This window comes from Periplaneta americana, chromosome 3, assembly GCF_040183065.1.
Source record: "Periplaneta americana isolate PAMFEO1 chromosome 3, P.americana_PAMFEO1_priV1, whole genome shotgun sequence".
NCBI classification, from domain to species: Eukaryota; Metazoa; Arthropoda; class Insecta; order Blattodea; family Blattidae; genus Periplaneta; species Periplaneta americana.
The window spans coordinates 52,940,937-52,957,046 of record NC_091119.1 but is presented as its reverse complement, the minus strand read 5'-3'; the positions used below and the strand labels follow the sequence as shown (position 1 = coordinate 52,957,046).

Sequence of the window (16,110 nt, the reverse complement as noted above, 5' to 3'; positions counted from 1 at the left end):
TTCTATTTTCCCCTCGAAATGTAATACGATTCACGGTAGCTCTGTATAGGATCCGGAATTCATAGCATATGTCAGAGCATGGTCGACACCTCTGCTGTGAAAGATTTATGTACAGTGCTTCATAAATTAAACGAAGAGCAGCAGTCTATTACTTCATCTCAATTTGGCACTTATACTGATGTCTTTTCATTAATTGTGTGGAGTACATCAAGAGATAGACCCAACCCAATTATTTGAATGGACAACTCTGAAGAATAAATTAGTACGGGATGAAGTAGAAAAGAGTATAAACATTTTATCAGCAAAGTATAAAGCACCATCAGGAAATGTCAGTGAAAATGTGTTTGATGAGTTCACGCAGTTATAAGAAACTGTAGATATTAATAAGTCAAGGAAATGTGAAAAAAGAAATGCGACTAATAGGTGGAATTGTATTGTACGAAAGTGTAAAGAAAACTTTATTATTTTGGACAACATTTGATTTGCTGAGTATTTGTTGTGTCTTCCAGGAAGCAATGCAAGTCTACAACATGTTTTCAAACTTGTGAACATTTATTAGACTGATAAAAAGAACTGTGCTTCCCTACATTTAGTTAAAACATTAATTGTTAAAACTCATTTTAATCTCTCGTGTTGACTTCTACGCTTGGATACAAACTCGACAGGAAATATCACAAATCTATTACATGTAACATTCATGATTGAAGGGTTATTTGTTTTTAATTTTTCGACGCTTTATCAACTGCTATTGCTATCTAGCGTCTGACTGAGACGAAGGTGATAATATTAGCGAAATGAGTTCAGTGCTGAAAGTTATCCAGCATTTGCTCTTAATGGGTTGAAGGAAAAATCACGGGAAAAATCTCAACCAGATAATTTGACCAAAACCAGGATTTGAACCCGGGTCTGATTGTTTTATGAGTTATCAACTTATTGTTTTAAGGTATGGCAGCTTGTATGTATTGCTGTTGTTTCTTTAGCATTAAAATAGACCTAATTTAATATTTTATCTTTATTTCTTCTATCACGACAACATAAATTTGCAGTTTTAATTGCCTCAATTTCAGTTTGTAAAATTTGTGTTTGATATCTCGCATTTAAAAAGTGCCTTGGGTTTTTACTTTCAAAATCTGATCACCCTGATTATATAGGATACTTTTGTCAAACGTGAAAATTAGAGATGTCAAAGACACTTTCGTAAAAAGTCTTCATTTTCCTCTATAATTAGTTGGTCTATGATTTACAAATTAGTCGCAAAACTTCGTACAAGGAGATCATTGCTGAATAGAAAGAAAATTAAACGTACTGGTAAACATATTTTTACTGAAAACAAATTGTGTCTGGCTTCTAAGTCAGTCCGTGAAAAGTCCATTTGCACGTTAGGACAATAAACTGGGGTATCAAGAGCGTCTGCATATTTGGCAAACAAAACTGTTAAAATTGAGGCCGTACAAAACAACTATGATTCAGTACCTTCTGTCAGTAGATGTAGAAGCATTATTACAATTTACACACCGTTCCAACAGTTAATACATGACGGGATTGTTGATCTAGAACTGGTGTTTTAAAGTGACGAAGCCTGATTTCATTTTAGCGTGTTATATTAATAGCAAAAACAATATATGAAGTTCGGAAAATCTTCATATCCTGCATGAGGTTCCCTTACATGACGTGAAAATCGAGATATGATGTGCAGTAAGTGCACATAGAATTATCGGGCTAATGTTTTTAGAGAATATCATAAATTCTGAATGATATGTTAATAACATAATACATTGACTCCATTTTTTCATGAACAGACAGAAGAAGACATTATGTATGCTTATTTTATACAGATTAATGCAACTTTGCATACACAGATATCTCAATAAACGAAATTTGGACGACCTTCGACGATTGTGTTAAACAGCTATAGAAATTACATTTTTATAACTTTTTTATCGATCGTTAGCTTGAAGGCAAAGAGACAAAACGTGTATCTCACCTTATTTTTGACAATAACATGTTTGATGCTTCTATAATGTTAATTGTAATTAACTATCGTAGAATTGACATCTCTGGGGTGACCTACCCTCATAATCAGCTGTATAAATCAAACTTTATCCAAGGTAAGCTTCTCCTTATATATGAATTTATAGCTTAATGATAAAGAAACAAAACGTAAATCTCAACTTTATTCTTGACAATAAGTGGGTTTATTTGTCTTATATAATTTTAACGGTTGTCGGAGCATGGTGCAGATCACACCACCTCTTTCTAGTGCCGAGGAAAGCATGGGGCTGTACCTTTATGCCTCCTAAATACCTTCATGCCATGTGGAGGAGCTATCTTTATCTTTACCTTTTTTAAAATCTTAAATAGCTAATAAGCTAAATAAATTACATTTTATTCAACCAAAGTCAACTAATTTTTTTACAAAAGTGGATTTTTTTTTAATCTCAAATGTCATGAAGTGTAAGGTGCAAGCATGCTTCGACTTTATCTAATTCTTTGCCATAAATCACACCGAATCTTTTTGCAATCCCACAATTTTTTCTGATTTAACAGGAAAATTTGCAGCTGTGATTTCGCCAGAATCAGTTCTCTCCTTGCCAATTACTCCTTTGCAACCAAGCAATCAGACAAGTGTCACCTTGTTTCGTTTCGTCAGTTCAACAAGATTCTTGCATCAATTAATTCTACAATATAAAAGGCTTCGTTCCTACCTGGCACAGTTTCACCATTAAACTTCATCTCCACCAAATGGCTGAGTGCCTCGTGAGGAACGAAGGATGCAAGGAATCTCTGGTTGCCGAGGTTACGCACGAAGCTAGTCACGTGACCGCCGTTCACCAAGATCTCCAGGTTGCCAGAGCCAGCCCCTGATCCATCGACTGTAAGGATAACAGACAAAAGTTGAGGCTCGGCACCATCAGTCACTACACAACACAACACCACACCAATTTCAGAGGGACTCACTTTCAAATTCCACAGGCTGACCCAGCACTCCATTTGGGATGCGCCCAACTTGAATTGCTCTCGAATTATACGCATGTGTCCTGCAACAACCAACACAGATTCTCAATAAGAAATCAGGTCTAGTGTCATAGGCTGGTTTAATTACTTTCAAATACCAATATAACGTTGGAGTAATATTAACTTGTACAGACTTCCAGAAGTATAGCCCTAAATAAAATAGGACCAGGGTGCTTCACGAAAAGTTTATTATTATGAATATTAATAATAATAATAATAATAATAATAATAATAATAATAATAATAATAATAATAATAATAATATAATAATAATACCTACCCATAAGCAGAACACTATGAATGAATGAATGTTGGTAATAATAATAATCAGGGAAAGGATTTATATGTAAATACATATTTACTTATAAAGCTAATATAATTTATATTTTGCATTATCTTTATGTTTCACAATGTGTAGGGTTGAAAAATCCTACTTTTATTTTCCATATTTTTCCATATTTTAGAGTTTAGTACATATTTTCGTTAATTTCCATATATTTTCCATATTTCATATAAAACAGTCCATATTATATTAGGTTTAACAATAAAACAAAACAAAATTCCATTAACTTTTAAAAATACATTTCAACAATAGAGATTTAAACACATGTTCAGTAATCCCTTTAACATCAGAGTTATTTGAAAATTAGCAGTCCTATCAACAATGGGAAAGTAAGTTACAAAACTGTATTAATTTAATTTAAAATTTTTAACAGACTTCAGTTGTGCAGCTCAACAGTTAAATGCCAGTCAGAGTACACATAGGTTCAGTTTTGTAAATCATACTATAAAGACGGTAAATATGCCAAAAGTACGTCATTCAGTCAATTTAAAATCAAAACTAACAAGTTACATTTCAGAATTTAAAGAAGATGGTTTATCAACTGACAATAAAATATTATTTTGTAATTTGTGTCAGTGTGCAGTATCATCTACACAAAAGTTCCTGGTGCAACAACACATTACAACTAGTAAACATCAGGCCAACAAACAACTAAATTCCAAGCAGAGACAATTGTTTTTAACACAACCAACAACATCGAATGTAAGATCTGAGTTTAACATCGACCTGTGCCGTTCTCTCATCTCTGCTGATATTCCTCTCTACAAACTAAAGAATAAGGTCTTCAGGGAATTCCTTGAAAAATATACTCAACATACAATCCCGGATGAGTCAACACTTAGGAAGACGTATGCTCCATCCATCTACGATGAGACAATACAGAAGATAAGAGATGAAATTAAAGATAGTTCAATTTGGGTTTCCATTGATGAGACTCCCGACAAAGAAGGTAGACTTGTTGGTAATGTAGTTATCGGTTTGTTAAGTGAACAATATTCTGAACGAATTCTTTTACATTGTGATGTTCTAGAAAAGTGCAATAACAAAACTATAGTTAAACTGTTCAACGAAGCTATGGGTATCCTGTGGCCAAAGGGTATTATGTACGATAATGTGTTATTCTTTATTAGCGATGCTGCCCCTTATATGGTCAAAGCTGGACAAGCATTATCTGTTGTATATCCTAAATTGACTCATTTTACTTGTGTGGCGCATGCATTTCATCGTGTGGCAGAAGTGGTCAGAGACAATTTCCCTAAAGTAGATTTGTTGATTTCATCAGTGAAAAAAGTATTTCTCAAAGCTCCCAGTAGAGTTAACGTGTTGAAAGAAATGTACCCTGAAATTCCATTGCCACCAAAGCCAATTTTAACTAGATGGGGTACATGGCTAGAAGCAGTTGAATATTATGCCGAACATATAGACTCTATTAACAATGTTCTCCTTGCATTGGACTCTGAAGATGCAGTCTCAATTGATACTGCGAAAACAGTTACCTGTGACATAAATGTGAAGAATGACTTAGCTCACATTCAGCATACATTTTCATGCATCATAAAAACGCTCAAAAGTCTCCAAAATAGGCACCTTTCACTATCTGAAAGTTTTGAAATTATAAATAGTACTGTGGAACAACTGAATCGTGGTAGAGGTAAAGTTGCAGATGCAGTAAGAGCTAAGGTGGACACTGTACTTTCAAAAAACCCTGGATATGAAGAACTACAAAAGGTTGTTGCTGTGATGAGTGGTGAATCAACAGTGAAGATTAACTTGGACTTATCCCCAGCAGACATTGTGAAATTGAATTATGTACTAGTTACTTCTTGTGACGTCGAACGCTCTTTTAGTCAGTATAAATCTATCCTCAGAGACAATAGAAGAAGATTCACTTTTCAGCACTTGAAAGAAATGTTTGTAACCTATTGTTATGGTAACAGACAATAAAAATTGTGTTTTGTTGAAACTACATTGGAAGATAAGGTACGTCCATTATATTTTTTGTTTAGTTTGATTAAAATGTACCAATATTTAACGTACATAGTCATTTTTTTATAATTTTAAGTCCATATTTAATTCCATATTTTGGTAAAAATCCATATTTAATTCCATATTTTGGTAAAAATAACTACATATATATTTACATATTTCATATATTTTTAGTCCATATAAATCCGTTCCCTGATAATAATAATAATAATAATAATAATAATAATAATAATAATAATAATAATAATAATAATAATTCATTCATAGTGTTCTGTCCAAGGGCAGGTCTTTCACTGCAGACCCTGCTTTCTCCAGTCTTTCCTATTTTCTGCTTTCCTCTTAGTCTCCGCATATGATACATATATCTTAATGTCGCCTATTATTTGATATATTCTTCTGCCTCGAACTCTTCTCCCATTCTCCATTCCTTCCAGTGCATCCTTCAGTAGGCAGTTTTTTCTCAGCTAGTGATCTAACCAATTCCTTTTTCTCTTCCTGAACAGCTTCAGCATCATTCTTTCTTCACCCACTCTTTCCAACACAGCTAATAGCTATTATTATTACTTCATGGCTTTTAGGGAACCCGGACGTTCATTGCTGCCCTCACATAAGCCCACCATTGGTCCCTATCCTGAGCAAGATTAATCCAGTTTCTACTATATCTCAACTCCCTCAAATCTATTTCAATATTATGGTCCCATCTATGTTTCGGCCTCCCTAAAGGTATTTTCCCTCTGGCCTCGCAACTAACACTCTATATGCATTTCTGGAGTCGCCCATACGTGCTACATGTCCTGTCCATCTCAAACGTCTGGATAATAGCTACTACTACTACTGCTACTGCTGCTGCTGCTGCTGCTGCTACTACTACTATTATTATTAGTATTATTAGTATTAATCTACTTACTAGTAATTCTGCTGCTGTTATACATGCTATTAATCCATACTTATAAAATACGAAGTTGAGTAAGACATAAGTAAGAAAATTATTATTTTAAAAAGCAAAAATGAAGAACTAGACCACTCCCAGGTTGCAGAAAAAAGTGCGAGGGTGGCGCCATGGCATGACTACACCCCTGCCGTTTTCTGGTTTAGTCAATAAACGTAAATATTCTGTATAAGAATGGTAGAGTCAATATTTTTTATATCTCAGAGCACTGCCATTTGCGTGAAGCATCTTTTCTACAGTTTCAACGAGACTATCATTCATACACTTTGTTCCTGCCAAGTGACGTCATACCCTGTTATTTTTTACTCTTTTATTCTGTCTTTCTATTTTAAATTCTTCTTTCTTGTTACCTTTTTTTTTTTTTCATTAATTAAATTAATCAAGGAATCAATCACTTACCGATAAACTAATCAATCAATCAATTACTAATTCAATTTTTTTTTTCATTTCTGTTTTCTCTCTTTCATCCTTTCTCGCACCTCTTCTTTCTTTAGTCTCCTCTTCTATTTTGTCTCCCATCCTTTATTTTTGTCTTTTTGCTCTTCATTTATTTCTCTTTTTTTCCTTTCCTCGTCTCTTCCATTTCTTCTTTCTTTCTTGTTATTTCTGTTTTCTTTCTAGCTTTAGTTCTACATTTCTTCCTCTCCCATTTATATTTTCTTTCCTTTCTGTTCTTCTTGGTTTATTTTTCTTCTTTCCAGTACCGTTATATTAATTAATGTATATATGCACATCGTTTAGACAATTATATCTTTATCCCCTTTGCTGTGCAGACTTTCGGTCCTTGGAGTCATGACGCTAAAATTTTGGTATCTCAAATCGGCCAAATTTTTATTTCCATTACTGGTGATCGCCGTTGCACTAATTTGTGTCAACAATTAAGTATATCTATTCAACGTGGAAATGCAATAAGCGTTTTAGGTACTCTTCCCGAATCCAGCCCTTTAGACGAACTTTTCCTCCTTTAAAATTTATTAAACACTTCTGTAAATCTGAACAATGTCCCTAACGTGTGCAAGATTAATCCACTCTCTATCATCATATCCCACCTCCCGCAAATCCATTTTACACACAGAGAAACACGAACAAACAAATAAGCCATAGTACCAGTTTCTTCAGATTTTAACAGAAATACCTACCTGAAAGGAGCTCCCACCACTCTCTGATCCCTAACTCGTATGTCAATGATGTGTTCACCAATCTCAGTTGCTGTGAAGTTTGCCAGAATCTGGTCTCTGTTCCTGAACAGCTTCACTGGCAAGTTTCGACGAGATGGAGCTGCAGACAACAGAGTTAACTTGACTTTATTTATTCATTAAGGAGAAGATCATGGTTATTGTAAGAAAAATAAAGAAGATAAACGTGCAAATTCGAAATGAGGCAATGGAATGAGTGAACAGCTTCAAATACTTCGGGTGTACTGTAAGTAACTAGTCGCATTAGTTGCTGTCAAGAAGTCAAAAGGAGTACTGCAAATGGCAAAGGAAGCTTTTAATAGGAAAATAAGTATTTTCTGTGGACATTTGGAAAAAATAACTAAAGAAGAGACTGATAAAATGCTTTGTGCGGAATGTGGCATTGTAAGGAGGAGAAATATGGACATTATAATGAAGTGAAAAAAAAAAATTACTGAAAGCATTTAATAATAATAATAATGATAATAATAATAATAATAATAATAATAATAATAATAATAATAATAACAACAACATATTTATTTACTAAACTTTTGGTGTGCTGTACAACAGCCAGAGGCCAATAATAGTTCAGCACAAATGACAAAAATACAAATAATGGGGGAAAAAATACAATTAATGGCAAATATAAATATACAAAAAATATAAATAATGACAAAAATTACAAATAATGACAACAATTAAAAATAATGACATTAATTGCAATAAATGTATATGAATAGACGTTCATTGATAGATGTGAAATGAAAAATAACTTGAAACAATAATAACAAAATATGTGTTAGAGTTGAATCCAGTATTAAAACAACAATAAAATATTCAAACTATACATTAAACAACAACAAAAACAACAACAACAACGAGAACAATAATAATAATAATAATAATAATAATAATAATAATAATAATAATAATAGTAATAATAATAATAATAATAATAATAATAATAATAATAATAATAATAATAATAATAGTTTTATTTTCCCTGGCAGAGTTAAGGCAATCTGCCTTTTCTTCCACTCAAGCATTTCAAATGTGGATATGGAGAAGAATTGAGCGTGTAAAATGGACAGACAGAATAAGAATTGAATCTATGCTAGAAAGAGTGGGTGAAGAAGAATAATGCTGAAACTGAGCAGAAAGAGAAAAACAAATTAGTTGGGTCACTGGCTAAGAAGAAAGTGCTTAATGAAGGATACAGTGTAAGGAATGGCAAACGGGAAGGAAGTTCGAGGCAGAAGAAGATATCAGATAATAAGACAACAGTAAGATACATGGGTCGTATGTGGAAACTAAGAGGAAGGTGGAAAAGAGGAAAGATTTAAGAATGCTGGTTTTGCAGTGGAAGACGTGCCCTTGGGCAGAAAACTATAAATGCAGTGAATAACAGTGTATATGAAAATGCGAGCCACAATATTAGAAACACACCTGTCACAATGACGGCCACGTCATTTAGATCAGCAACATTGTCGTGCAGGTCGATGTTGATGGTGCTCTGGCGGTTCACAGGCACCAGTTTCAGTCCGTCTCCTGTCACTGTTGCGGGCACTGAGCCTGTGCCATTCCCACTTCGATTATCTGTAGGCGAGTTTCTCGACCCTGTACAGTGAATAAGACATGTAGACTTTCATTTTTATTGGGAATTTCCTCTGTAAAAAATTCCACACTTAGAACAATCATAGGAAAGTATGAAATTGTTCACACTTTCTCATTCCTTAAATGTTTCTTATATAATGCTGCATCAGATGAATTAACCATGACCATATCTATTCAAAACCATTCCTCTTACAATTTACAAATATCCTAGAAATATATGAAGGCAGTATTTACATAATCGTTATTTCCTTTGTACACACATCCAATTGTACCTACACTGATTTCACATTTCTGATAATTCTACTTGTCTATGGTGTAATAATCATGATGAAGATCTGGAACACATTCTTCTATACTGTCCATCCATAAACCACAAAAGAAGTAAATTAAAATCATCAGTACCAGTTGCAGAAGACACAGCCCTGCAGTATATATTGACTACACCCCAACTCTGGCTACTAGCAACAGGCATCTATAATGAACACCGATCAAAATACCCCTCATTTCTCATGAAAAACAAACACTAAATAGACTACAGTGAACTACAGTGGACTTTATATTGTCAGCAAACAGCTGGATACATTAAGAAGATTGATTGATTCGTACACACATCCTATAAAATACGTTAAAGCAACAATTTTAATGTTTAACCATTGTCCCCTTCGAATTATTGGAAACTTATCTCATGCAAGGAAAGAAACTGGAAAAGAAAATGGGGGTGGTAAGATATCTTGAGCAAATTTATGCTACGTATTGTATATAACTTCTAAATAAAACATAATTAATATTTGAAAAAAAAAAAACATTTCCATACATTCAATGATCATAATTCCTAAATATTGACCACATACCTACTCTCAGCCATGTCAGATGGTATATAGCATGTTATACTAATTAAGATAAATGAAAGTCTACCAAAATATTAATTTTGTTCATTCATTGTTCTATATAGTACACTTTTATAAACACTGATTAACTTTACAACTTCTTTACTGTGTTAACTTTTTAGGAATTACCTGGCTGACTAGTTTCGAAGTGTTAACTTTCATTGTCCAAAGCCTAGCCTTGTAAAGTTGTAAAGTTAATCAGTGTTATTCTTCACTGTTCAAAGCCTATTATAGACTTTGGACAATGAAGAATAATACTTCGAAACTAGTCAGCCAGGTAATTTCCTAAAACGTTAACACACTAAAAAAGTTGTACAGTTAATCAGTGTTTAATTTTGTATTTAATAAATATAGAGAGAGCTGAGTCTAACAAATTTATTATGTGAAATGCATAAAAGAAAAACAATCAAAGTTAAAACATTTAAAACTAAATTTTTTATGTCATCTATTAGATGGAAATCACTTATATATCAATTATAGTTTATGCTTCCAAAAATATTTATAATTCATTTAAAATTGTCAGTAACATTTTTCACTCTTCGAGAAAACATACCAAGGAAAAGAAAAGATCTGTCATACTTCAGTGAAATAATCGTTATTTATGTCTAACATTTCTATACATCTGTATTACAAGATCTGATTATCCATTGATAGCAGTGGCGGTTCCTGGCCTAGTTGCAGGCTTGAGCAACCACTATCTTTATTATATTATTTTAAATGAATCGAGATTGAATTGTTACTCGTCCCAACAGCATTTCTTTTAATTATTCGTTTAACAGCAACACAATATTCTTTTTCACTCAATCCAGTGAGGTACAGCAATTGCTGTGCCATCCAACTAATGATCGAAATTCTCACTCATCAACAGACCAGTTAAGTTGTGTGATGCGAAGGGTGTAGCAGTTGGCATGCAACCTAATAAAAGCTGATTATGTACACACCTAGTTACGTTTTATTAGTAATTTTATTGTGAAAAGGAACTCCCTCATATTCCGTTACTTCTTTCTGCCAGTGTTAAATCTATGTTGCATGGTTTGGAGGCCGTTTTCAGAATGTAAGATTTATAGATACAAGTTTATAGGTAGGCCTACATTTCTTTAAAATACGTACCCAGTGATTTAAAAAAATAGTTCATTTAGATATGTTATATTTCCTCAAACATAACATTTTTACAGAAATCTTATCACACAAAATTTCCAATGATTGAAATGAAAATGTCACAACTTCCCTAGCATTTTCCCCTCACTTATATTTATCATTTTACTACAGAAAAAAATATATATTAAATTTGTAGCATGCCCCGTATGTGATTCTTTCTGCAAAAGAAGAGGGAAGGGAAGAAAATTTCTCACTGTCAATATCACAGTCCGCAAATCTTACATCATTGTAGACAACCAGAAGAACACCACCATTTCCCCGACTTTCATTACAAAAGAAGGTCCTAAAATGAGCCTCATGCACCACTCGGAAAAATAAACAACTATCTGGTATTGATAAAGTTCTGTAGCTCCCGGGCCAAATAGTCGTATTTCAGAATCAACATCTAGCCTAATATTAAAGATAATAATTTTTGTTATGTACACTAATTATGATGAAGATGAGAAATAGTGTGGACAACATAAATTAAGACTTAATTCTTTTTTGTAACTTTTTGATTCTCTATAATTTCTATCCATGAGTACCGGTAGTTTAAAGTAATTTTTGTTGTTCGCAATTTTTTTTTTATATAACTTCAGTCTACCTGTCTGTAGATCATTGTAATCTCAATTATTTCCAATTTGTTGCATAATTTCAATCTATGTGCAGTACATTGTAGTTGTTATTCTTAATTATTTTGTATAATTTCAATCTAATTAATGTTTAATTTTAAGATTTTGACAATGTCAGAAACTTATACTGATTACATGTCTACTGACAGCTAATAACTTACAAATGGCTTTTAAAAAACCCGGAGGTTCATTGTAGCCCTTACAAAGCCTGCCATCGATCCCTATCCTGAGCAAGATTAATCCAGTCCCTACCATCATATCCCACATCCCTCAAATCAATTTTCATATTTTCCTCCATCTACGTCTTGACCTCCCCAAAGGTCTTTTGCCCTCAGGTCTTCCAACTAACACTCTATATGCATTTTTAGATTCATTCATAAATGCTACATGCCCTACCCATCTCAAACGTCTGGATTTAATGTTCCTAATTATGTCAGGTGAAGAATACAATGCGTGCAGTTCTGTGTTATGTAACTTTCTCCATTCTCCTGTAACTTCATCCCTCTTAGCCCCAAATATTTTCCTAAACATCTTATTTTCGAACACCCTTAATCTCTGTTCCTCTCTCAAAGTGAGAGTCCAAGTTTCAGAACCATACAGAACAACTGGTTCCTAATAAATATTAATATTAATTCTACAATTTAAAAATATGATGTTAGATTACATTGCTGTGGTAAACACGAAACTGTTAAGAAAATAAAATATGTTTTGATAGTTTTTAACATGTAAGTAATATGGTTTAATATGGTTACATAAAAATAAAAATTGTAATAGTCTATGAAAGGCGTGGTAACATTTCATACACAAACATGTAAAAACAAAATAATTCCATGATCGTTTTACTCTTGTACTCATAACAAATTATAAATCCGACTTCTAGTCCTCTCAAACGTACCTATAATAAGCAGGCCTCCATTGTTTCTCTGATTGACGACATTGCTGTACTGGTGACTTGCTGGTGATGGCGAGTTTCCTCGGAACCGGGAATGTGTGGCATCGACCTCATTGACTGATGTAGTTGTGGTTGTGCTGTTACGCTGATGAACTGATGACTGGTGATGTGAAAATTCTGAAAACGAACAAAAAGCATCTTATTTCAATCAAGAAATTCAACATCATGACTAATGTACATTATCATGTAGTATCTTGGTTTCAAACACTTCATTGTATTATATTCTGAAATCAATCACTACTTTTTACAGTGAGATTGTTCAGACCTAATACTAATTCAGGGCGAGTTAGTGGAAGGGAAAGTAGCATGTGATTGTTTCCCTCACCCGACTTTCTGTGCAGCAGAACGTCCTACACCATACAGAGTTCTGACCACACTGAATACCATTCCACAACTAACCCAACACCCCTCAAAGTAATATATTCTAACAATGGACTCGTCAAGACCAAGCTGAGCAGAATCAGGTCTAAATACAAGCACTGTACTCTGCCGTGATTTCTTCCAAGGAGACATTTACAAGTTTTTCCACTCAGGTAAATTAGCATATTAAATATCGTCAATAATTAGATGAATTTTATTTGCAAGTTCCAGTATACATAGTGCTTGAAACTTACTGTAAAAAAGTATCTTGAATCTATTTTACAAGAAAAATTAAACTAAAATAAGTTAATATCTTAAAGTACAGTAACATTCAATTCTGTTATGACCAGATTTCACTTTTAACTTTGAAAAATCGACTTTAGAAATCTAATGAACATAAATATCTTTAATTTAAGAATATTCTAGCTTTACATTTCGTACATAATACACTTAATAACATTCAGTAAACTTACATAGGATATTTAATTACAATTATGGCAACTTTAGCATAGTGAAGACCTGAAATGTCTTCTAATGTAGTATCAGTATTGTAGAATGTCCTACTTATTTATTCCCATTTTATAAAAAAATCAATTAAAGTTAAACATTATTTTTTTTTTTTATTTTAGGAATATAAGTACTTATCACATTGACTTCACTAGTTCTGTGACATTGCCTCCATTATTACCCATTAAATTAATTATAAATTATTCGCATATCTTATCATGGACAACAAACTAAACATGTTTAATAAATTTATTGTAATAAGATTCCAGTTTCAGTGTTCATTGAATTCATTTATTAATTAATACTACTGTCACCTGTCACATGAAAATAATATGGCTTTCGCTACAAAGATGGGTCTATCATGAATCTTACATTTTCTGCGCATTGCATCTACTATTGATTTTCTTTGTATTAGACTCACCATGTGACCTGGCTTCTGTTTTTGATGTTAGGTTTGCAAGGGATTCCAGACTTCCATAAGAGAGAAGTGATTTAGTCTTGGCTATTGCATCCCAGGAATCAGCTCGAAGATTCGAGCCTCCGAGCATTGCAGAAACTGTCAACACAAAATCGAATGGGATGATAGATATAAGAATTTCCTATATATTCCCTATTCCTTATTGTAACAATCCGAAAGAAACTACCAACAAAAGTATAACATAGATCCACAACAGAAGATAATATCAGCACTAGACATGGAATGCTTTGATGAAACTGAACACAGAAATTAAGATAAACCATAAGCCTCATTCTTGATCCCACTGTCTGTTTTGAGAAGGATGATCACCAAGCCAATAACATTAACGATGAAAAAAAGTATATTTACAATCCATGTATTCCTCACTTCAGTGGGAGATACAAAATGAATATTAATACATGGGAAGTGAAAGGACTTCTTTTTGGCACTAGGGGAATTTCATTTAAGTTAACTAAAACTATTCTCCTTTCTCTTAAATTTTCTAATGAGGACATTAACCAAATTTGTCTAATGGTATTGAGAGATTCATTATCCAATTTACACAATCACTTGTATAACACTACGTAATATTATTTTTTTTTTTACTTCATTTCATTACCGGTACTCTTAATTGTACTTTCATCTCATGTTTCTCCGAAATCAAATTGTACTTTATTCTTAAATTTATCATTGTTCTGTATTCTCTCTGCAAATCATATTGTATCTTAATTTTTAATTTAACCTCTGCTTTGTATTCTGGATCTTTTTTTTTTTTTTTTTCCTTGGGGATTAATTGAAGTGAATTTTTTATGGCAGGCAGAGTAACTATCTCATGCCCCCATGTTTTAAATTGCTTCCAGTGCACTTCATTAGAACCAGGTACCCAGCTTCGAAGCCGTATTCTGGATCCTAGTGGTCAGCTGTAGATGTCGGCCAGATGTCTCAAATTGTGGAATTAGTAGTAACATAGAAGCTGACAGAAAATCTTTTCACACTTCACAACGAAAACAAGCATTAGCAAAATTTATAGATTTTACATTGGACAAGATTGTTCGGTACATGATGACATTGCTTAATCTCCAGTAAGTATACAGGATGGAAGTAATATGTGTGTGTGTCTGTCTAATGTCTACTGGTATCCACTTTTCTTGCTTGATTCGGGTTCTGCATACTGCGGATAGATGGCAGGACTGTGGCCCATTTTCAAGTTACACACCACTTTAGCAGGCCACATTATGCATGCGTGTATCTGTGAAGAGTTATGTCGTGTATTAGGGTGAGTGTATGTGTAAGTGTAATGTAGGGAATTGGTGAGGATGATGATGGTGAGGAAGGGAGAAGAGGAAACCCGGTGCTGGCACGTAGCCTACTCCTGTTGAATAGCACAAAGGGAGCCACCAGGCTTAATGTTTCCATCTGATGGACGAATTAGTAACAGTGACATATGCCTTCTCTTCATATGTACTGCAGAGAGATTTAGGATTTAACCCAGACATATTGGTGCACAAATTAGTGATTAGAATTTGTGCACCATCATCTCTCCTAATCCCGAAGTAGAAACTTTACATGAAAATTTCTGACCCCGCCAGGAATCGAACCTCGACCAGGTAGTATGGAGGCAGACGCGCTACCACAGAGCTAACTTGGCGGACAGATGGAAGTAATATAACTGCGCAGATTTTAACAACTTATTTCTTGGATAGAGTACAACAAATCATTCTAATATTATATTAGTCCCAAACTAATACTTTTCTCAGAAAAAAAATAATTTTTCCCTAAATTCACAGTTATATCCCTTCCATCTTGTATAATGTATTATAGGCCTAATAATAGTAATTCTAAAAATGGATGCCAAACACTTATTAACATGTTCCAGTCCCTGGCTCGAATAAGCAGTGTATGAGAAGGAAAGAGATGTATTTTTTGTAGCGGGGAAGAGGAATCGTCTTCATTTCCCCCTTCTTATGAATCGCACCACGATGAAACAAATTATGTCAACCAACACGACTTGCCAGACGTCCTGTATTATACAGAATTTCCCATATTCGGAGGAAAAATCATGTCTATTATGACGATCATAATAGACATAAAAA

The 16,110-nt window shown here is 33.5% G+C and overlaps 1 protein-coding gene across 2 annotated transcripts in view; it reads right to left on the bottom strand.

The window, feature by feature from the left end:
• Positions 1-16,110, bottom strand: part of jbug (filamin-type immunoglobulin domains fbug) — a 396,750-nt gene that overhangs the window by 136,787 nt on the left and 243,853 nt on the right. For both annotated transcript variants that reach the window (XM_069820534.1, XM_069820535.1), the window contains 6 exons: positions 13,982-14,116; positions 12,637-12,810; positions 8,918-9,088; positions 7,433-7,571; positions 2,959-3,038; positions 2,706-2,873 (listed from right to left, as the gene is read on the bottom strand). In XM_069820534.1, the coding sequence (XP_069676635.1) occupies positions 2,706-2,873; positions 2,959-3,038; positions 7,433-7,571; positions 8,918-9,088; positions 12,637-12,810; positions 13,982-14,116 (867 nt within the window). The remainder of the gene's footprint in view (positions 1-2,705; positions 2,874-2,958; positions 3,039-7,432; positions 7,572-8,917; positions 9,089-12,636; positions 12,811-13,981; positions 14,117-16,110) is intronic.